Here is a 23574-nt window from a genome sequence, read left to right as displayed (position 1 = left end):
GGAACAGTCTTTAAAAAATCAGCAAAGAAAGAGAAAGGAGGCAGATGACTGTTTGTAGTTGCCCAAATTAATTTTTAGAAATTGGCTGAAGTAACACATTTTCCTTCATCATCAAGTCAGCCTGAAACTCAGGCTGAGAAGTTCCAAGATCTCTGAGCGGCACCCCAGGCAGTGCGCTTTGCCCCACCCAGGGACCAGCTCAGTTACTCCTGGGGGTGCTTCAGTGGGATCCCCAGGTTTCCTCAGCCCCAGCCTCGGGAGCAGAGAGCTGTTTCCTGGGACCTCAGGTACAGCAGTTAGAGGGCACTCTTCATTTTGTGACCCCTTAGGAGAAATGAGCCCGTTAGAAGTGTAAAAGCACTTTAGGTCTTTAACATTTACTGAAAGAGCGTTTACTTCTTTAGACAGATTTCCGCCCTTTCACACTGAATTCATGGACAAAAAGAGCAAGCGAGGGGCTCCTGAAACTGCACATTTAGACCTGCTGCTCGTCTTTCTTTTGGGTGGTACCAGGGATCAAACTCACAAACTCACGCGTGCCCGGCAGGCGCTTGTGCCGCTGAGCTAAATGCCCAGCCTTGAGGCTGATGCTTTGAAACCACCGTATGACCCATCGTGTGCCTGTCTGCCTTTTCCTGAACACTGCTGTCGTCTGTGCCAGGTTAGCTGTTGGTGTCACTGTGGCATTCCTGACAAGCATTTCTGCTGTTGGTGAGACTTTTCCTAAGCTGTTGCCCCCTACTCTACAAGTTCTGATGCTGCGCTCGATTAACTTTACCAGGAGGGAGGCAGTGACAGCTGCCTTTCAGCTGCCACCCATTGGAGGGCTGTACCCCATTACAGTCGGTGCGTTTGCTTTGGAGAGGCAGTGTCTTGCTTAGATGTCGCAGAGTTGGGGTCTGACTGTGTCATGTGACATCCTACCTAAGGCTTCGTCACATCCAGTAGGGCCCGTTGTCAGGCTACTTAAAAAATAAAACCGCATTGCTGTGACCAATCAGATGTGAATTTCTGGTCCCAGGAACAGCTGAAGGACACGTTCCGGTTTTTTTGCCTATATTACTGGTTATAATCTATATTGTTTCTGACACAGGCATCAGTGATGGCTCCTTTCGATTGTTTTTGTGTTAAGATTTCAGACAAGGAGACATTTCACATGATGTGCTGGGTTCTCAAAAGACAGAAAAAAAAAAAAAAAAAAAGACAAGGGGCTGGGGGTTTAGCTCAGCGGCATAAGTGCCTGCCTTGTAAGCAGGCAGTCATGAGTTCAATCCCTGGTACCGATAAAAATGAAAAAGACCAAAAAAAAAAAAAAAAAAAAAAAAGACAGGCGGCCACAGAAGGAATGGACTGCAAGGCCTGGTCTTCATGGCTGGCATAGGACAGCATTTTGTAAACATTCAAGGCTTGGGAAGGCTCAGTGTGTGTTGTCCCAGAAAGCTGGAGGAGGAAGATGAGTTCCACTGTGTCCCTTCCAGTGACAAGGCAGCTTGTGAACAGTCCGCCTGCCTCTGGGTCTCAGCCACTCGGGTAAGAGGAGCCATCACCTCCCTTTCCGGAGTCCAGCCCGTCCTCTTTGGACAGGCCAAAGTAGGGCAGAAGGGATGGTTTGCACAGCTCTTTTCTAGTTGTGACAAGGACACACCTGTCCCCTGCAACCCTAGCTTCAAGGAGCAGAGATGAGGGTTAGGGTCAGCTGCACCTAGAGCCACAGGGTGGGCTGGCCAGCAGAGCACCTTGGCTTTATGGCCTCAGTGGGCTCTAGAGGCTTTCAAATGCCACAAGTTTGGAAGTGGACCCTTAGGCCAGTGGGCTAGAAAGGTGGTTATAGCCCCATCAAAGCAGTTGTTAAAAAAGCTCTTGGACTGTATTTTTGAAAACGGTGCCTGGGGTAGCAAAGGCAGAAGCAGGGAGCTCACAGAGTGGCCGAGGTAAACCCCGGCCCTTCACCTCCAGACCCTGTCTGCTGCAGATCTCTTCCTTGAGCTAGAAATGCCCCCGGGGGTTTTATAAACGACCTTTCCTAAGGCTTAGCTGGGGGTTTATTCAGTGAAGAAAGGTTGTTTCACGTTACTTTTCGGGTACTGGATGTGGGTAGCAGTGGAGTCAGCCAGCAGCCTTCGGGCTGGGGCTCTAGCTCAGTGACACAGGCGCCTGCCTGGCAGGCCTGAGGTGGCGAGTTCAGTTCCCAGCACCACAAACAACAGACAAACCAGCCCTCAGTCCGTGAACTGCTGGATGCTGGATTCGGGGGTGAGAAACTTCAGGACTTCAGCTCACCTTCCTGCTATGGCTGTGACACCGAAAAGAACGCCTGTCCACGCCTCATGTCCTTGCTGCTGCCGCTGCCCAGCAGTGTCTGGACCTAGCCTACGCATGTTGTGGAGCGAGCACTCGTGACCGCAGCCCTCCTGGTTTCTTGCACCCCAGCTGGCCTGCAGTAGCAAAGCTGGCCTTGGGGACCACTGACCCCTCCCGCAGTGTTTTCAGCTCGCATCCCGTCTGAAAATGTAGGCCACAGCTTCTCGGGCCTCTTGTGCTCACTGACTGGTGACCGGAGCCTCCTGAACGGCTCCCTCGGCATGTGGGCCTCCGGCACTACCCGCCGTAGGTGCCCTTTCCCTCCCTGAGCATCCACGCGCTAAGAAGCCACGGGTGGGAAGGCTGGGCCACAGGCTGCCTGGAGGTCAGTCTGCTGTGTGACGGGCCTGTGGAGCTGACCCCCTCCAGCCAGAATCGGAACAGAAGCTGAGAAAACAAAGCCATGTGCACAGGGTTATTCTTGTTTATTGAGGTCTGTTTATTCTCAACGGGTGCTTTTCCTCCAAGTAAACAGAGCAGGCGTAAATATCTATAATGAATAAATTTATTGTCTTACAAAAATCATTGTCTAGAAATATGGGAATACAAGAAAAGATATTTGCAGTCAGGTGTCTGGTGGTCAACAGCCAGTACAATTCATACAGGGAGAAATCGGAGATTCCCAACCCACGTGACAAATTGTTCCTAACAGATGTTAAAGCTTTTAACCCAAAAGGTTTGTGTTTTCAAGCACATTGCAGAGGATCAGGGATTTGTCATTAACACTGATTTGTTGTCACTGAATGTTTGTAATACCACTTTGACTAGAGAGGTACATGATATGAAGCAGAGTCAAAACTTAATACATTAAATTGTTATAGAGGCAAATGATATATTTAACATTGTCTTAGTACTGTAGTGTCTAAGGCACTTTCTGTAATGTCAGTTTGCTCAACTACCAACCAAAAACAGAGTGCTAGAGTGTTCACTGTAACACTGTCCAAAGGGGAGGGGAAAGGAAATGAAACGGGGGTTCACACCCACTGGCATGGCAACATTCAGGCGATGGCATCTGTTCTCAAGGTCCTCTAGACCTCGCTGACAAACTTAGAACAAGCCTTGGACACAAAACCAACGTTCCCATTTTGGGCTCAAAGCAGTGGCTGAATTTGCACGGTCAGTACGAGGGCCTGGCAGGCGAGGAAGGGCCTTCTGCTAGCTCCTGTGGGGCCGTGGCTGCTTGCTCCCGGAGAGAAGGGCACTGGCCGAACCAGACACTTGAGGAGACCACGCGGAAGTCACTGTGATGGCTGCCACCTGTGCCCCAGCCGCATCACGGCCACCACCCTCTGTGTGCACAGACCAGCCCTGGCCAGGACGGTTCACAGGAGTAGATGCGGGGATACCACCAACTCGAGGGGCGGAGCCCCCCGGGAGACAGGCATCGTGACCCTCACTGGACGCGTGCCCCCCAGTCCGCCACCCCCACCCCAGTCTCCCAGAGTCCCTTTCACAGTTTGCTCGCTGAAACAGTGATCATTATTGAAGGGCAGGACGCAACAGGTGCAGTCAGGGTCCACAATGTTCTAAGAGACGGTGCGGCCCGGGGGTCGAGGCCACAGGAACACACTAAGTTACCTGTCTGTACGACAGAGCATGCAGAGCGACTGAGCGACGGCCACGGGCTGCCCCACGGCCCAGACTGGCAGCGGAGGGCCTGGAGCTTCTGTCTTAGAAAGGGTTCTCCTCTTACACGTGTTATAAAATGGTCTCCGGATGGATATATGGAAATAGATGCGACGATGGGACAATCTGTTTAATACATCTTGTGTATGTATATATATAAAAGGGGCAATTGTACCTAGTGAAGCAGGATGCAGTCTGCGTGGCTGAGAGCCTGAAGACACAGTCGATCTTTCCAGAAGGGATCCTGTACTTGCCGATTGATCCTGAATCGGTAGGAGGCACCAGGCGGGCTGGCGCTGGCGGAGTTCCCGTGTGAGCCCTGACTGCTGCCTCGGCTCCGGGACTATTCGGACTGGGGCGGCTGTGTCTCGTTGACGTCGCTCGTCTTACTTTCGGTGTCATCGTCTGAGAGCTCCAGGGAAGCCCCCTCGATGTGCAGCTGGCGCCGACCAGACCGGCTCGAAGAAAAGCTGATGGGGCCGCCCCGCCTGGGGAGCAGAGCAGAGGGTGAGAAGGGGCTGGGGCTGTGCAGTCAGCTTACCCCCAGCGACACAGTGTGACACAGGCTGGCCGTCCCGGCCTGCGCGGGCAGCAGTGACTGTGCGTCTCTGCAGCACCCAGGACCATCCCGCCCCAGAGGCGGGCGTGGGGTTGGCCTGCCTCGACTTAACCCGTCTGTGACAGAAACGTGGAGACCGGCAGAGAGCCGGACCTAGGCAAAGCTCTGCCTGCCCCCGTCCTCTTTCTAGAGTGGGCCAGAAGCACGGCTGTTACCTAGGCTTCGTAGGCCACATATGGCCTCGGTCACAGACTTTGCTGTTGTGCTTTTTAAAAGGCCCTTTGGAAATGTGGAAGCTGGCTTGGGTATGGTGGGCCTGCCTGTGGGCCCAGCACCTGGGAGTCCGAGGCCAGCCTGGGCTGCACAGTGAGCCGAATGCCAGCCTGAACTATAAAAGCAAATCAAGCCAAGCCGAGCCAGAATGCCCCTGCTAGCCAGCTGCCTGAGTGAAGCGGGCTCAGACTGTGTGCCCCTGGCCACCATGCCTCCCTGGGGCAGGGACCTGCTCCGTGCTTCCACACTGTGCCCTCGCTGGTGGAACAGAGCAGCAGCTGCTGAATGGGCCTGGGACCTCGTCACACGACGACGGATGGACACTAGACCCCGAGTGTCCTTGCCTGGTTCTCCAGCCATGCGTGTTGTACTGGTCTGCTCCGCCGTGAGAGGCCAGAGCATGCGAGTGGCCTGTCCCCCTCTCTGCTCCCTACACACACCTGTCGGGGTCAGCAGTCTGCAGCCTGACCCCAGTGGCCATCTGCGCGAGCTGCTGCAGGCCAGCCTGCCCGAGCCTGCCGAGCCGCCTGCCTCCAGCCAGTGTGGCAGGGCCCGCCGGGCTCACCTCAGCCGGCTCTTCAGCGTGCTGACCTCGCGGCTCAGGCCCTCGTTGGCCTCCGTGGCGTCATCCAGCTCTCGCTGCAGCTTTCGCCGAGATGCATTTGCACGCGTGGCTTCCTCTTCAGCCTCCTCCAGCTGGCGTTTCAGCTGCTTCATCCTGGCATTGGCCTTCTCCATCTTGGGGGTCACAAGCAGCAAGAGAACATAACAGTGGGTCCAGTACCAGCCTCTGCACTGAGGTGTCTGCACAGTCTGCTGGTGGGCATGCGGGTACACGCTATGGGCGCTTTGGTGTTTGGGGCTGCTCTGTGGGGTTTAATTTGTCTGCCAGTCTCGGCAAAGCCAGTATCTGCACAAGAAGGTAGGCTCACGAAACCTAAACCCAAACTGTTTGTTCCTGAGTTTTCTTGCTATGAGAATCATTTGCATTGTCAGAGAATCTGGACTCCTGCAAATGTACCAGCATCAGCAGTGAGCCCTCACTAACTGCAGGCTGTGTTCACCGCATCATACCTGGATTCAAGGACAGGCCCACTGCGGAGCCATGAGCTCCCATCAGACCCTTCACCTTGAACGTACAGGTGTGGGTCCCGTTCACCCCGCTCCAGGACTGCCTTGGTCCTGCTAGGCCCTGCGGGTGGACGTGGGGAGAGAAGCCCAGGACTGGAGTAGGAGACCCCAACCACAGGCCGCGAGTCCTCAGCTCTGTCCGCTTTCCTGCCCAGTGTGTGCAGCAGAGACTCAGCAGAGCAGAGCGAGCTGGAGGCAGAGCACAGCCCCAGGCCGCGGGGCTCAAACCTGTCCTGCAGCCCAGGCGTCTGCTGCAGGTGCGCCAGGTGTGCTCGTCACTGTCTACTCTGTGTCTCCTGCACCTGTCCCCATCCAGCCAGTGTTTCACGACTGCTTACGGCCAGCACCTGTCTGGGCCCCAGGGAGGTAACCAGACTGGGAGGAAGACGGTAGCTTTCAACTTCAGTCTGGGCCACGTACGTCCGGGCCTCCCGCTCGCCTCCCTTTGCCATGTGTCATGAGCTAAGTGCTCCACTCTGTACCCTCGATCCCTGGCACCCACAGATGCCCGCTGGGGCTGTGAGAACACCAGAGTCAGGAGTTACGACCCTTTCTTAGCTCTGCCAGTTTGCACAGCCTTTGGCCAGCCTCGGGCTAACGTGCTCCAGGACAGGCGACACCAAGCCCCACTCACCTGCTCTTTGTACTGATCCGCGTGCCGCCGCTCATCCTCCACCTGCATGAAGATTTCCTTCAGCTTCTTTTCAGTGCGACGGACCAGTTTGTTGGCAGCTGCTCGTTCCCTGCGAAGACAGTGACAGTAGGTTTTGAAATTCGTGAAATTATATTTTGAATGGGAAAAGATCTTTGATGTCCTTTTTCTTTGAAAGAAGACACATTAGAGCATCTTCCTGGACAACTATGATGGCCCTGAAGTTTCTTCTTTAGGTCAGAGCAGGAATTACTTTTAATGATTTCTCAATGCTGACAAGTGTGTTACTCCTGCTATTAAAGGAATTACACACTTTAAATGTTATACATAAAACACGTATCAGTTATATCACACCCAGACTTTAGACCAAAAACCAGAGGTGGGCATGGTGGCAGATGCCTGCAATACTGGCACTCGAGAGGCTGAGGCAGGAGGATCACTGTGTGTTTGAGGCCAGCTTGAACTGCACAGCAAGACCTTATCTCAAGAAAAAGACAAAACCTTTGGTGGGTCAGTCTGATCACCAGGCTTCTAACCTGGAGGACGCACAAAACAGCCACTTTATTAAGTGATGATTTCAATTAGCCCACATATACTTACTGGTTAGAATCAAAACAAACACACCTGGGGCTATACCGATAAAAAGGAAAAAGACAAAAAACAAAAAAACCCCAAAACACACACACCCACCCACCCTGTTTGGACTTGGTCCCAGGTGGAGAAGAGGCGACTTACTTGTGGACTCCTGGGCAACACAAACGCTCTTTAGACACTATGCCAGAATATACACAGTGGGCAAGGTGAGGGGCCAGCCATGCTAATTACAGCTAAAAGCAAAACCGAGTTGTTTCATTTCCGTCCACAAGAGGGCGGTGGGCAGCACCGGTGACACCTGCTGCGCTCTGAGCAAGGCCCCCCGGGGTGAACTGAAGCTGTTCAGCTCTGGCTGGGAGCTCGGGCCCTGCACGCGCCTGCTGAAGCCGCGCCCTGCAGTCCCTCTCCACTCCCACCGCGAGTTTCACAGCAATCGGAGACCGCTCAGGAGCCCTTCCCGGAGGGGAAGGAAAGCTTTGGCTTTTGTCACATTCCATTTCTTCTCTGCCAGCACACTGCTGGTCTCGCAGGATGCTGTCTACCTGGGAACCGACTCTGGGCTGGGCTGTAACTCAGGGCACCCAGGAAATCACGGGCCCTCGGCTGAACTCAGGAGGCGCTTACAGCCCCTCGTGGAGTCCGCCTGTCCTTCCAGCCTGAGCACTGCGGCACATCTGTCCCACAGCGCCTGCTGTGGTCCTGGGAGCGCCCTGCGGGCCGGGGGCAGCCTCGGGTGCCGACCGGCCCAGAGGCCAGTGCAGAGTGTGCAGTGCACAGCATACAGGGCAGTAGCCACACCGCGTCTTGGTTGACAGGAGAGTCTCTTACTTGGCCTCTTGCTCCAGCTGCTCCTCCAGCTGCCCGATCTTGGCTTCCAGGGCTGAGATGGTGGCCTTGAACTTGGACTTGACGGCCCCTTCCAGCTCCTGTAGCTTGGCTTTCAGCTCCTTGTTCTGCCTCTCCAGTTGCTGACGTGCGTTGTCGCTCTTCTGGGCGGCGCTGCGCTCTGCTGCCAGCTCTGTGTTTAGTGTGTCCACCTGCAAGAGCAGAGCTGGGTTGGTTACGTGTGCAGAGAGGGAGCCGCGCTCCCCAGGGGTGGGCTGCGCTGGCCACCTGCATCGTGGTCTTTCGGAAGCGGTCATTGAGCAGCTCCATGTTGCTCTGCTCTTCTTCCAGCTCCTCCTCCAGCTGTGCGATCCGGGCCTCCAGCCGCCGCTTCTCATCCAGCAGTGCGGACCTGGCCAGGGCGAGGGGGCAGTGACAGCACACACTGAGAACCTCAGGAGCGCTCATCGCCACACTGCCACAGGGACCTGGGCGCTCCTTCCCGCGCACCCAGCCCCAGTCCACTGCCAGCCCCGTCTGTCTCTCCGGCTCAGGCTGTCACCTCTGGCCTGGCCTGCCGTGGCAGCCTTGCGTCACCTGCTTGCTGCCGCCTCTGCGTCTGTGCATCTGTCCACAGATCACAGGGGCGGCCGACTTTAAATTCAAGTAAGATCCTTTTGGAAAAGCCTTGCTCAGCTCTGTAAATAAACTGCCAGGCCCTTGTCATGGCGTGGCAAGAAAGTACAGGACGAGCCCCCGGTACGCAATTAAATGGCGGTATCACGACCTCGCGCTTGCCAGGCAGGTGCTTGTGCTGCTGAGCTAAATCCCCAGCCCAAGTTAATGATTTTTAATAAAAAAGGAATCCAAAGAAAGATCTAAGAAACCTAATGTCAGGTCAGCACGGTCTGCAGACACACATTACGATGTATGCAGGCCGTTGGCACCCGTGCCGGGATTATCAGGAGTGTCAGGTCAGCACCTCACGTTCTTTCCAGTCCCCGAGCGGCTGGGCAGGCCCACTCCTGATTGCCAGGCGGCAGGTGGCCGCTCAGCCAGAGCCCAGCCTCTGGACAGCGTGGCCTGAGGGCAGGGAGCTATGGGCCATGAACAGCTGGGCTTGGTGCCACTGCTTTCCCGACGTGCCCCCCCTCCCTTCTGCCAGGACACTCACTTGCCCGACGCGCTGTTGGCGATCTCGTCTGCCAACTCATCTCTCTCCTGCTCGGCGTGTCGGCGAGCGCGCTCGGATGAGGCCAGTTCCTGGGGGTTGAGACTGCGTTAGGTTTGGGCCGTTACTGTGACTGTGCCTGGCTTTGTGGGGGCTTTGCTCCAGCTGCTTTTGTGTGTACCCCAACCTGCAGTTTAGGTGTGAGGAATGAAACTGGCAGCCGTGCTGAGGAAGGTGCCAAGGCCAGCCAGGGGATGTGTGGTGTCAACACCCCAAACAAGAACCCTGTGAGAACCTGGTCTGCCTGAGGGCTGTGCTGTTCCTTCCCACAGAAGAGGTAGCTACCCTGGCAGGATGAACTGAACAGACTTTATCCTGAACCTAAAGGAACACGAGCCACTCCAAACTGTGGTCTTGAAACATTTTTCCATAAGGTTCAGAGATCAGAAGCATAAAAAGATCAGTGAGTGTCAGGGCAGTGGGGCAGCAAGGGCCACAGCTCCCGAGGGAGGGGGTGTGGCGCGTGGCCTGGGGCTCAGTGTGTGCAGAGCTGGGCCTCAGTGGGCTGGGCACCCTCAGAAAGATGGCTTGCCGCCAAGGAATCTGGTATGTTTCTGCTCCAGTGGGGGAAAGACCCCTGGAATTTTTATGGATGAAGCAACCAGCTCCAAGTCCCACGGCTGGTCAGCGGCAGAAGCCAGGGCTCCTTCTACCAGATGCCCCCCTGAGAGCTATGCACATCCTGGCAGTGTCTGAGGGGCAGGGCTTCCCAGGAGCCACCAGCATGCACTGGCATGTGCACCCAGGGCCCACGTTCTAGCCCATGGAGTGCTGGGCATAGGCAGGCGGGTCAGGCGGGGGGAGCAGCAGTGCACGATGTGATGGCAGCTTGTGGAATGTTCTGGGCCTAAACTGAGGGCTGCAGATCGCAGCTCTGCCCTCTGGTCTCTGGTATTTAGTTCCCTTGAGCCCTGGACACACTCTGAGCTCCTGTCCACTGGCCTGAGCCTGCTTTAGGAAGGTTGAGTGACCCCTGGAGAACGGAAAGGACCCAGGGGGCCATAAACCAGATGGACAGAGGTGTCTGAGCGAAGGAAAAGCATCAGAACTGCGAGCTGGCTTGACAGCTCAGTGTCTTCTCCCTGCCTGGATATACGGGGTAAACATGCTGCTTTTCAGAGTAACCGAGCCCTGGGCACAGGGAGTGCCACCTGGGCACTCAGGTCACGGCCCAAAGCTGGCTGGGAGGAGCTCGACGGGCCCCACACCTTGGGGATCGAGCATTGGGGATCTCACCTGACTCATTTCCCTATTGCATATTCTCCTCAAGTACACAGGAGGTGCTTAGGAAAACCAGCAGTGTTCTAGGCCTAGAGCTACACTCAGCATGCTCCACCATGCCAGGATAAAACGAGAAGCCGGCTTTTAAAAATGTATACATTTGGAAATTAAAATCACACTTTTAAATTATTCATGGGATGAAGTATAAGTCATACTAGAAATTAGAAAAATATAAAATTAAATGACAATGAGTCACTTTGTATCCAGACTTGTGGGATGAAGGGAAAGCTCGTTCCAGGGGGAAATGAAGAGTATTTGATACATATTCAAGTAGAGAAGGGCTTGGAAATTGACGAGCTCAGTGCCCGAGAAGCCAAGAAAATGAGGGGCTACGGGCGGCTCAGTGGCAGTGGGTATACGGAGCGTGTGCAAGGTTTCACTCCTAGTGCACACACACACACACACACACACACACACACACACACACGCGCGCGCACACACACATGCACGTGATCAGAAAACAAACCTGACAGAAACGGAGACAGAAAACACTGAAGGCTCAGTGTTCACGGATCTGGTGTTCAGTTCACCTTTCATTTCTAATTCCTAGAAAGTTCTTTTTCTTTCTTGACAGCTCAGGTTTTGCCTTTGGTATTATTTAAAATTTTTATATTAACTGATTTTAATATTTCAATTTCTCTTTCCAATTTCTGAATAGATCTGAATCATCCTTCATCTATACAGAAATATCTGTATTAAGCGTCGTACACAAATAGTCCACACCGCACACCACGTTTCACCAGTCCTGCTCCGGAAGGACTGATGAAAATGAGTGCGAGTAGCTCTGATTACACGATTGTTTACCCAAGGGATTCAGCGAAGCACACTTGTTTAAAGTCACACGAACAGTGCTTCCGAATAAAGCAGGATCCTACTGTACACCGCTGTTAGGTACCTGGTCCCAACTCGGCTCACCAACATGAACCGAGTAAAGCCCGCTCCCTTCTCAGAGCAGCGAGGCCTCGAGGCGGCTGCAGGGTCGGCTTTTTTGCCTTTAGTCAAGTAGAGGAATATATATGAGTAACCATTTTCTGCTTGCCAGACGAAGTCATGAGAGTCATTAAAAACGGACAATGAAATTAGCCTACAGAGATACTAAATATACATCCCATAGACATGATGGGGGATCTTAGGGAAATGTCAGGGCTAAAGAGACGGATGAATAATAAACAAACCTCCTGCAACTGGAGGATCTCAGCTTCCAGGCTTTTCAATTTCTTTTCACTCTCTTTGGATTGAGCAAAAATCTCATCTCGGGACGCACGCGCCTCTTCTAATTCACGCTGGTAATCCTTCATTTGAGCCTAAGATTAAATCAGAAGGTTTGGGGATAGTTTTCATTCTTAGTTTTTTGATATTTATTTTTCCAGATTGTAAAATTAATACATATTAAGTGTAAATACACAAACAAGAAATGATAAGATATCACAACAGAGAATATGGACTAACACCCCATCTTCAAGAAAAAGGGTCACACGCCGCATCTGACAGCACCTCAAAAGGAATATGAACTATGCTCAGGAAGGATTTACCTGACGATTACCCGGGAATAACCAAAAACATGCGGTCATCTCGATAAACGCAGAAGAAGCATCTGACAAAATTTAACACTTCTTCCTCTAAAGACAAAGAGCTAAGAAGAAAACCTGCTCAGTTCCTATAAAGGGCACCAGTGGAAAATTAATATATTTATGGATCTAAGACTGAATGTTTTCCCCTTAAAAGATGAGCAGCAAGCCAAAGGCACATGATCTGGCCACTTCTGCTTACTACTGTAACAGAGATAAGAGCGAGGATCATCAGGCAAGATAAACGAAGCATGCAGATCACACAGGAAGAAGTAACGTGTTTAGTTTGCTGGTCTTGCATATGGAAAAATCTTACAGCATCTACTAAAAAAAGCTGCAAGCCTCAAGTCAATATACAAAAAGCAATTATATTCCTATATACTAAGAACGTGCAAAATAACCTTTCATAATGGCATCAACCCTTAAAGTCCAGAAGGAGCTGTCTTTGTTGTTTTTGTTCTTTTGGTAGAAATTTGACAAGCTCTCTTAAAATACACTGTGTAGTGAATTTCAAGAACACCATCAGAATAGCCAAAACAATCTTGAGAAAGAACAAAAGAGAAAGAATAGAATTGGATAAATCATATTTTGCAATTTCAGAACTTGCCACCAAGTTAATCAGAGCTGTGGGCTAATGCACAGCATAAACACATACTAATGGAGCAGAACTGAGTCCAGAACTAAAAACATTAAGTCTGCAAGGATGTCAAAACGATTCAGCAGGAGATGAACACTCTTCGGTGGTGGTAGGCACTGGATATTCGTATGGAAAAAAACGAAGCTAGAAGATGAAGTTAAAAGAAGTGGTATCTGTACCTCAAGCCGCACAGCACAAGTGAGCTTGAAATGGGTCAAAAACCGCAGAGGCGCCGAGGACAGAGCTCAGGGGCAGTGTCTGCCCGGCGAGCTCCAGGTTCTGAGGTCAATTCCTGGTACCAAAACCAAAAGCAAATGCACCTCCGAGAAAGCACAGAAGTCTTCTCAGTCTTGAATTAGCCAGTCTTAGACACCACAACAACCAAAGGGAATTAACAACTTCTGTGCTACAACCAATCACTGCCTTCAGGGGACAAAGAACTCCTGGGGGCAAGAAGTATTTGGGGATCACTTATCTGATAAAGAACTTATGTCCACGGTGCACACAGGACCGCTTCAAATGGAAATTTAAGCAAGACAACTTAATTGAAAAGATGGAAAGATGTTTTTCCCCTCAAAGTTAGTGGCTGACAAACATAAAAAGACTCAGTGTGTTACTCCCCGGGGAAATGCCCCATCAAAACCCAACGGGTCCCATTTCACACTCACTGAACGGCCTTCATCAGCAGGTGGACACAAGTGTGACAAGAGCACAGACGCCCGGAACCCTCACACACAGCTGGCGGGCGGGTAAAGCGGCAGTCACGGGGGGACGCTTTGGCCATTTCTCGAAGTTAAATAATTCTCACATAACCTAGTCCTCGTAGGTATGCGTTACAGCAAACCAAAAGCACCATATCCACACAAATATGCAGGACTGTTCCTATCAGCAGTATGATGATAGTCAAAAAAAGTAGAAATAATTCAGATGTCCACTGCTTAATGGACACATGTGTGTGTACACTATGTATATAGCCATACGACAGAAAATATGTGTGTACATAATATAGCCATTCAACAGAAAATTACTCAGTAATAAAGTGACAAAATATTTGTGCTAAACATAACCCAGGAAAGCATGACACCGACCGAGTAACAGAGGAAGTCGGGAAAGGCCCTGTGTTGTGTAAATGGTCCCGTTATGTGGAACAGCCAAGACAGGTGACTCTCTGGAGGCGGAAAGGGTGACCGGACGTGGTGACAGTGGCCAGTGGGAGTGACGGCTGATGAATACCGGGCTTCACCTGATGACCACAACTACATGTGTGTGTGTCGGGGACCCTTTTTCATAACCCGAAATACGCAAAACAAAACTGAAAAGACACTTTGGATGGGTCAATTGTACGGTCAGTGAATTCTGTCACAGTAAGTACCTATTAAGTAATGTACACAATGTATATTCTAAGTAAGCAGCTGAGTATTTCACATGTCCGCCCATACAGAGAACTATGTAGAGATCCTCTTTGGTCTTTGTGTCAGTGACACTGCTGTGTCCTCGTGGTAGCAAAAGTGGTGACAACAGACTGAAAAGATCATTGATGCTCATGGCATGAGAAGCCGAGCCACACCACCCTCCCTCAGGGTGACTCAGCTGGGCACTGCTCCGTGAGCCGTCACAGAGCCATCTGGAGGCACAGGAGTCCCATCCCGCAGTGATACGCTGCCCGGTGACTGTGCACTCAGCTGTGTCTAAGAGGCATTCCTGCAGACACAGCAGATCTGCCTGTGCTGTCTTTGTGGCCTGCTGCCCCAGGGGACAGCTACACTGTGCCCTGCAGAGTGGCAGGAGCTGGGCACCAAACTCCACCATACAAGGACAGGCTGGGTGTGGCAGCGTCTCTCTCCCCGGCTGGCCAGCTCTGCCCCAGCAGATCTCAGCAGGGCCACCTGACCCCGTGCGGAGACCGCCGCTCACTGTGCGCACCTGAAGTTTGCGAAGCTGCTTGATCACTTCGTCCCGAGCTTTATTCGCAGCCTCTATCTGCGCCTCCAGGTCCTTCAGGTCTATCTCCATCTTCTTCTTGGCAGCCACGGCAAGGGCGCGCTGCTTCCGCTCATCCTCCAGCTCCGCCTCGAGCTCTCGTACCTGCGGCAGCACCAGCACCGGGTCAGAGCGCGTTACAGCCTGTTGTCACATAAGGCTCCGGCTCTGTGGGGAAGCGGAGCCTGCCGTTGCTCTAAAGTAGGGGTCTCCTGCTGTTACGCAGCAGACTGTGCTAACACAGCCTCCGCAGTTCGGGCCTGTCCAAAGGACTCTAAACCATACCCGGTGCCACTGTTCCCACACCTGCTGACTGCTGCGAGGGGGCAGCAGGAGGCAGAAGTCTGACCTCCAGGTCATAGTCCGGGTGTCACAAAGGCTGAAGACAACACAGAGGCCAAGAGTAGCTGGCCCAAGCCCCAGGGAGACAGGTGGGTGCAAACCCTTCCTGCGCTGCGGGACTGGACCTGCCTTGTGCTCAGCATTTGCTGCAGTGCTGGTCACCAGGTCTGTGAAGGTGGGCACCGCCTGATTACAGGGGCTTCAGACTCAGGCAGAAACTACGTCAGGAAGGAAGGAAGCAGTAAAAGTGGACTCGTGGAGGAGACAGAGAGTGAACACTGGCTTAGAGTATCCTTGGGGGCTGCAGGTGGAAACACGAGGCAGGGTGAGCGGGAGACGATGCAGGCAGGACTCCGGGCCCAGGGACACACCCTACGGGCATTCACTCAGGCCTCCCTTTCTGCACGCTTCTAGCTGCACCATGGGGACGGCACTGTGTGAGAGAGGCTGGGAAAAAGTGCTCTTTTTAAACCAGAATCCTGATACCTAAATCACCAGTGACAAACCAGAAATGAGGGCCATGCGTGAAACTGTAGGGCTGCGTGCTCCGTCACCTCGTGAGCTCACCGGGGCCGTCACCTAGGCTTCCCAGCCTCCCTGGCTCACATCTGTCCAGGAAGTGCCAGTGCAGGCTGCTGGGTGCCAGGTGTCCCCAACTGCAGTGAAGGGGTCTGGCAGGTGCTCCCCAGTGGCAAAAAGCCGCTGGCTCGGGGTAGCTGTGGAACCTATGCCTTCCTGGGAGGAGGGGCTCTGGGCGATGCTGAGGCTGGGGTGAGGACCTGGCTCCCCTGGTCCTCTCCAAGGCAAGGGCAAGGCCTCTTTTGCTCCTCCCCTGGCAGGGGACGGGAAGGAGAAGCAGGGCAGAAGGATTTCCCTTCCCCAGCTCTGCGCCGCAGAGACCTGGCCTGCACCTGCAGGCAGGTAACAGAGCGTCCTGAATTCCTGGTGCTCTCCTTTTAAGAATTAGAGCCTGATGTTCTCTTGCATGGAGCTAGACTTGGTGATCTGGCCCCACGTGCGAACAGGATGAAATCAAAGAAACGGAGTGTGCTGGGAGACGAGGGTGTAAGAGGCAGGGTAGTGGGCCTCTTGGACCCTGAGGGTTCCCTCGGGGGCCCGGCGATTGCAGAGGCCCCTGCACCTGGGTCTGGAGCCTGTTTGGGCCGCAGCCATCTACTGAGCTGCTCTGAATTCCTGACTCACAGAAACTGGGACACGGACAGTATTTTAATTCACTAAGTTTGGGGTAACTTGTTACCCAGTGTTAAGTACTTAATAGTTAACCTCAGCAGAATGAAAACAGCAAAATACAATTAAACATGTCCCGAATCTAAGACCTGTTACCATAAACTCCGAGGAACTGTCACAGTATCTAGCTTTAAAAGAGTTTTTAAACTAGCAGTCTCATCCAAGGCAGCAGTTCTCCAGCTCCTGTGCACTAGAATATTCTGCACAGCTTGCTGACACACAGGTTGCTGCTGCTCAGGAGGTTTGGGGTAAAAATTAAGATTTCTAAAAATAAATATTTAAGTTTAACATGCATTCCGAAGTATACACATCATAAATGCTTAGCAACTTTGTAAAAGAAGTAATTGACATTTTGCTTCCGTCTCTCCTGAAGGGTGATCTGAGAGGCCCCGTGATGTGGACCGCAGAGCTGCGGGCACGCCGTCGCAGGGCGCAGTGCTCTGTAAGGCCCGCCTGTCACACCCCCTGGCCTGCTGTGGACCTTCTTAGGCTTGCACTGCAGGCCTGGCAGCTGCTGAAGGGGCTGGGCTTATGTGGGCTGCAGCAGCACCATGTGGGAAATGGGGAATCCACACCTCTTACCCGCTACACTAACTACCCCAGCTGATGTGTCTGCCTGCAGGCCGGGGCTGAGGGGGCGCTCGGAGCGCAGCACAGCCTCCCGCAGAGGCCGCCTGCCTTCACCCACCTGTTTGATCAGCAGCCGCTTCTTCTCTTCATTCTGTTCATCGCGGGTCTGCAAGTCCCGCTCGAACTGGGCCTTCATGGCCTGCATGTTCACCTCCAGGCGGAGCTTGGCGTCCTCGGTAGCCTGCAGCTCGTCCTCGAGCTCCTCCAGCTGCGTCCTCATTTCCTCCACCTGCTGCTCCAGCGCCCGCTTGGACTTCTCCAGTTCATGGACCTGAACCAGAAAGAGGCACCAAGGAAGCCGTGACCCTCGGCCGAGGTGGCAGCTAAGGACAGTGGGCGTCCCACTTAAGACCACAGTGTGGCGTGCCTTGGGCTGCTCCTTAGCTGGCCTGCAACCCCGTGCACGCCTGCCCTTCCCTCCAGGGCTGCTCTTTTCATTTCGGAGACAACTGAAACTCCAATATGGGCTTCTTTATTCACGCACGTTCTGTAACCAGCCTCCTCTGACGACCGCGAGGCAAGAGCTTTGCCAAGCCAGAGGACCACTGTCCAATGAAAACACCGCAGTGACAGAGGACACTGTATGCTGGCTGGCCACCTGCCTGCGGTGTCACGGGCACAACTCACTGGCTGCAGAAGAGATCGCTGGGCATGGAGCGCTCCACATACAGACTCGTGCATCTCTAGGTGGGTCGGGCCCAGGAAGCAGGCTCTGTGGTGAGGAGGCCGGAGTTGTAAAGAGCCTCGCCCCACACAGTCAGACCTCACAGCGTGCGCAGAGGTAGCCTGAGGACGGTGGGTCCGTGTTCTAAGCAGTCAGCAGGCACCAAAGGCGTTTGTGGAATTAGATGTGCATGTTGGAACATTCACTATGTTCCGGGGTCATTTCTACTCTGGAGAGCCTCTCCCTGTCTATGGGCTGGTCCCCTGGGTGCTAGGATACAGGACGCCTGGCAGGAAGGTCTTCCTGTGCTTACCACGTGGCTCATGAGAATGAGTCCTAACCTTTAGAGAGTTTCATGTCTTTCGAAGTGGCTGAAATGGGGCAGGTGTACCATCTGTGTGACAGATGAAGACACGGAAGCCTAGAAAGTTTAAGAGGCTTCCGGCAGCCACAGTGGAATCTGGGGGCAGGGCTAGGTTGGACTCTCGCTGTTGAATGCCAGGTGGAAGTTTGTTCAGCGGTGCACTCAACATGTACTGAGGGAGGATGGAGGGCTCAGTAAGAAGCATCAAGGCTCTTATAGAAGGTGTGCACAGAGGAAAGAGGGTCAGTGTCACAGAAATTTCTAAGATCTAGGCCTGGCGTGGTGGCACACTCCTGTAATCCACACACTTGGAAGGCTGAGGCAGGAGGATCGCCAGGAGTTCAAGGCCAGCCTGGGCTACACAGTGAGACTCTATCTCAAACAGGTCCCCTTCCAGGGTGGAGAATCAGCTGTGGCAGACTGCAGCCCACCTGCCTGCTGACCCCGAGGACACCAGTGCCCCGTTTACGCAGGCCAAGGTGCACCGGTGCGCTCCGCTGTGGGCCTGCTCCCGGGGGCCCACAGGCGACTTACGTTCTTGCCCACGTCATCTTTGGAGCTCATCAGGTCCTCCATGTCTGCCCGGAGCTGCTTGTTCTGCCTCTCAAACTCCTCCTTGGCCTCCAGGGCTTCCTCGAGTGCGCGGGACAGGGACAGGGCTTTAGTTTCCTTCTCCCTGGCCTCCGCTTCCGCCCGGTCCCGCTCCTCCGCATAGCGCGCAGAGATGTTCTTCTCTTCTGCTAGCAGCTACAAAGTCAAGACAAAGAAACAGCATTTGCTGAGTCCGGCTTACTTCTAAGGCCTGTCCAGAGGTCAGCTGGGCAGCCTGATCTGAACGTCCTTGGTGCCGCACTAGGAGGGTTCCACTCCTGCTGGCCAGGGGACAGCCAGGACGCAGGTACCGCGAAACACGTTAGAGAAAACTGCGTTCATGAGAATCTGTGTGTGTAAAACATCTCACGCTTACACAGGGCCCATCTCTCTAAGACGTCTAATTATCTAGATGCAAATATTCCAAAATCTGAAAAAAGCTCTTAAGTCTGAAAAACTTCTGGTCCTCAACATTTGGGACGGGGCATACGCAGGGCTCTGCCCGATGGCAGCATGGGCAGCGGGACCATGTGAGGGACGCCGGACCCGCAGCCCACCTGGTCGAACTTCTTCTGCTTCTTCTCCAAGTTAGAGACGATCTGGCGCTGGTGGTCCAGGTCCACCGTCAGGTCGTCCAGCTCCTGCTGCAGGCGGTTCTTGGTCTTTTCTAGCTTATCATAGGCGAGTGCCTTCTCTTCCAGGCGCTGGCTCAGAGCCTCCACATCTTTGAGAAGCTTCTTTTTGGCTTCTTCCAGACTCTCGATGGTTCCTAAATCATCATCTACTTTCTTCTTGGTATCGGCCAACTGGGGGAGGGGCAGGAGAAACAGAAATGCCAACATGAAGGGTTCCACTGGTTTTGGTGTTTAAGGATTTTAAAACGTAAGCTACTTAAAATTTTGTGCTGTGTTTCTAATGCTGTAAATCAACACTATGACTTTAAAACAAAGGAGTCTTCAACCGAAACTGAATTTCTTAGCTAATAACCTACAGTGATGGCTGGATCACAGCCTTACACACCTGCACGGCCCTGTCTATTTTAAAGGCCGCCATCACTATGAGCATTCCAGGAAATCAGCATTTGGCTGGGTCAGAGGAAAGACTTCTAACAGGCTTAATTTGGTACAACCTAATTAAATGCCCCAGTGGAGTCCGAAAGCGTCCTGTTCATCAGGGACGTCAGGTGCCGACACACATCTAGGGCACCCCAGCTCTCTCCCTAACGGGGACACTCACCTGGGCCTGCAGGGCCAGCACCTGCTTCTCCAGGTTCTTCCTGGCCTCCTCCTCCTCCTCCTGCTGCTCCTGGAGACTGTTCCTCTCCTCTTCCAGCTGCCGGATGCGGCTGCTCAGGTTCAGTTTCTGGCGTGTTTCCTCCTGAAGGAGCTCCTGTTGGTTTAAGAAGTCAGGACTTAAGTTACACTCAGGAGTGGGGGAGGAGGGAGATGGGAGGCGAGGTACAATGAACGGAGTTGTGTACGTGGACCAGCTCCTCACAAGGACAGCATCATCATGTACTGTGACTCTGTACTGTATAAAAACTAGAGAACAATTGAGTCACATGAACCACCAGACATCTGAGCCTGACCCCCCGCACGGGTGGGGGGAGCGCAGCACCGAAATACAAAATCTCCATGAAAAATTCCATGTTTAAAAAACAAAAAGCAACCAACCCAAGACAAAACGCGCTCTAAGTGGATGAGCAATAACCCGTGGCATGAACACCCATGCACCAGGGAAGCCGCAGAGCACGCGCTCGCTCTGTCAAAGTGCTTAGCCAGGAGCTGCTTCCGGCTCTGGAGGACGCGGTCCCCCTGGCCCTCGTCTGGGGGGCCCTGGCCTTCTGCTCCTGCCTCCTCCTAGCCGCACGCCAGGCCGCGGGCAGTGCCCGGCAGGGTTCTGGGGATTTCCCCAGTTAGCTGCCCTTTCTGTGTTCTGCCAGTTAATTTCTCTACAGTGTAACTGCAAACATGTCTGTCTTGCTACTTTCATACTTGAAAAATGTCAAGGGCTAAATGTGGAGGCTTCTGTGATCTCTCTGGGTATACCGGCTGGGACGCGTCTTGTTACTGCATGTGAACCTAGTTATGGTGAACTAGTCCTGAGTGGCCTAACTACCCCATCTGCTGTTTGTCTGAGATTTGTGCCTCTATATCCAACATCTAGCTCGGGACTCAGCAAATAAACACTTATAAACTCTTGAAAATTTAATAAAAATAAGATGTAAAACTCCAAGAAAAGTGCTAATTATCTTTAACTTTCCAAAACACAAGATTTACTGTATCTGTATGATACACACAAGCATCAATTTACCCTTTAACAAAATGGGTTTATAACTGTTTAGGTTGGCAAAGTTGGGCTGGGGATTTAGCTCAGCAGCATAAGTGCCTGCCTTGCAAGCACGTGGTTGTGAGTTCAATCCCTGGTACCGGTTTAAAAAAAAAACAAAAAAAACCCCTCAACCTAGGTTGGCAAAGTGAAACTTCAACCCTAAAAAACCACCTTATTATAAGACAGTGCAACAGGACCACCTCTGGGGTAAGCCACAGTCTGTGTGGCACCATGTCAGCTCAAGTCATGTCCTGGGTTCCTGCAGGACACAGGAGCACAGGTTCTGTGTCACAGCACTGGGCCTCGGTGACTTCCTGAGACAGCGAGGCCAGGCAGAGGACAAGAGGCTCAGTGTAAGCTTAACATGGGTCAGTGGGAGGTGATATTGGAGGAGGCAATTCTAAACCTAGGAGGTTTCAGCGCTCATGCACTGTGACATGTTCGCCCACACCAGACTACCCACACACCTGTGTGTCCTGCAGCTGAGACTCCAGGCTAGCTGCATCCTTAGCAAACTTAATACCTTTCTTCTCTGCTTCCTCCAGCAGCGTTGAGACATTATCCAGCTCGTTCTGTAAAAGATCAAGTTTGATCCAATAGTAAGGAGATAAAAAGGGTTTGGAATCACAGCCTTTAAACAGACATAAATGGAGCAGTGTTTGGCGTATGTGTAAACTGAAATTGCCAAGTCAATCTAGGCACATCTCCACTGAAATACAGAGCACAGTGACCACGGGAAGGCACGCTGCTCAGAATGCCCTCAGATACTCTCCCTCGCCGAAAGCCTGCTTATCCCACTGTTCCTGCCATTTTCTGAAGCTGGTCTGTAAGTCTTCTTTCATGGGCGGCCAGACCCACCCAACAGAAACGCAGGCTTGGAAAGACGCCACAGTGTTCTCCTCCGCCCTGTTCCTGGATTGGCTCTACGGGCTGTGGGGTCTCCCAGTGATCAGGAAGAGCAGTGAACGTTTTAAAGATTCAGGAACTGACCCAGCCACCACTGTGCAGACACGAGGGGACCCCAGGACTGCAGCAGAGTGACAGAACACTGCGCAGGCGTGAGAAGGCGAGGGGGCGCATGGGGAGGGGTTAGCGGGTTAATGGCATGGTGCCCTCCACTGTGACAAAGTCTGAAAAAACTGAAGACACTGCTCAAGTGAGCAGCTGGGCTCCAGGTCACCCAGTGCAGTGTCTCCCTGAGAGAGGCGGGGTGGGTGGCCGTGACGGGCGTCCTCCGGGGAGTGGGCCACCTGGCCCTGCTTTTGCTACGAAGGGACATAAATGCCAGCCAGCCCCTTGGGAAGGTGGCAGCGTCCTGTCTGAATCAGAGTCTGGGACGCTGGCAGACATCTCGATTCTTCCCACACCAAGACGCATCAAGTGTATGCTTCGGGTTAAACGTAATCCATGTAATTCCATGGGACTGGAAAACTTTTTAGGGACTCAAAGAAATTTTAATTCCAGTATTCAGTTAGAAGGAATTTGGCTTTGAGTGTTTACCGTGAATACTTACTTACTTCTGAGGCCCAGATTCCAGCACTATGTAGTAGTTTTTTTCTTTTCATCCTGTTAAGGACAGCTCTAAAATAACTGTCCCAAAAGTTCCCTGTGGTATGTTTTATAATTTTTTTGCGAGGAAAGTGGGTACGGGAAGAAGCGGGAGGACTCTGAAGGGGCAGGAGGGTGCCCTCTGTGCTCCTTCTGGCCGTGTCAGCAAAGGTGTGGAGGGCTCCCGAGAGCCCACAGCAGAGCCTTGGAAACCACGTGGTGGGAAAGGGGTCTGCAGCCGGGTGAGACCCTCCTGCCTTGGGCCCTTCTCTGCCGCTTACGTAGGGAGGACCCACGGCACAGGCCCCTGCCATTCGCCTGGGCGACTCAGGCTGCTGAGGGTCACTCGCTCGGCTTTCATGCTGTGCAGAGCTGCTAGCTCGCTAAGGCTGTCCATCTAAGGGAGCCCCTTCCAGATGTGGACAGTACACACGCACAGGTACGCGTGCTCACCCCCCTGCAGCCTGGAGGCTTCTCCTCAGTCCTGCTTGTGCCGCTGCCCACACTAGGTGTCCGGGAACTGGACTTTCGAGAGCCCGCCTCATTCCGAGGGCAGCGTGGCTCACGGTACCCAACTGTGCCCGCCAGGCTTCTGCATACCGCCTTCCTCCTGGGAGGCGGATCTGTGATGTGCAGGCAGAGCGCGCCCACGGCAGCTCCCACGGCAGCCTAGGCGTGGGTCCTGGTGAGGTCCTGGACACCGATGGGTGTCACGGGTGCTGCACACAGGCTGCTGCAGGAACTCCCTGCTGCCCGGGAGAGCGCCCCAGCAGCGTGCACAGGGCTCACCCAGGACGCTGCACCGGCACCCAGGCGCCCCAGCTTACCTGCAGCTTATTAGCTTTCTCGGCCAGCTCCACCCTGAGCCTGTCTCCCTCGGAGACCTTGGCGTGCAGCTCCTGGACCTGGGCGTCGAGCTTCTTCCTCTTGTGTTCAGACTCAGCCTTGACCTGCTGCAGCACCTTCACCTCGCAGGCCAGCTCCTTGTTGTCTGTCTCCAGGCCCTGCTTGTTCTTCTCTAGATTCGCTTTGAACTAGGAGAGGGTTGGGAAGAACAATGTATGAGTTATTTTTAAAAGCTCAGTACAAAGCACAGCTTGTGTATCTGCAGAAATGTACCCGATACATAGTGAGTCTG

At 53.2% G+C, this 23574-nt stretch overlaps 1 protein-coding gene across 10 annotated transcripts in view; it reads right to left on the bottom strand.

The window, feature by feature from the left end:
• Positions 1–2767: 2767 nt before the first annotated feature.
• Positions 2768–23574, bottom strand: part of Myh10 (myosin heavy chain 10) — a 120996-nt gene continuing 100189 nt past the window's right edge. For all 10 annotated transcript variants that reach the window (XM_063241903.1, XM_063241908.1, XM_063241905.1 and 7 more), the window contains 14 exons: positions 23264–23470; positions 21356–21460; positions 19794–19946; positions 19115–19363; positions 18501–18713; positions 16997–17209; positions 14662–14823; positions 11709–11837; positions 9196–9284; positions 8310–8433; positions 8025–8233; positions 6585–6693; positions 5385–5557; positions 2768–4475 (listed from right to left, as the gene is read on the bottom strand). In XM_063241903.1, the coding sequence (XP_063097973.1) occupies positions 4331–4475; positions 5385–5557; positions 6585–6693; positions 8025–8233; positions 8310–8433; positions 9196–9284; positions 11709–11837; positions 14662–14823; positions 16997–17209; positions 18501–18713; positions 19115–19363; positions 19794–19946; positions 21356–21460; positions 23264–23470 (2280 nt within the window). In that variant the 3' untranslated portion in view covers positions 2768–4330. The remainder of the gene's footprint in view (positions 4476–5384; positions 5558–6584; positions 6694–8024; positions 8234–8309; positions 8434–9195; positions 9285–11708; positions 11838–14661; positions 14824–16996; positions 17210–18500; positions 18714–19114; positions 19364–19793; positions 19947–21355; positions 21461–23263; positions 23471–23574) is intronic.

This window comes from Cavia porcellus, unplaced genomic scaffold, assembly GCF_034190915.1.
Source record: "Cavia porcellus strain 051 isolate PalLab524CR breed Dunkin Hartley unplaced genomic scaffold, mCavPor4.1 scaffold_32, whole genome shotgun sequence".
Classification (NCBI taxonomy): domain Eukaryota; kingdom Metazoa; phylum Chordata; class Mammalia; order Rodentia; family Caviidae; genus Cavia; species Cavia porcellus.
The sequence above is the reverse complement of the archived record's forward strand: the minus strand, read 5'-3'. Positions and strand labels throughout refer to the sequence as shown.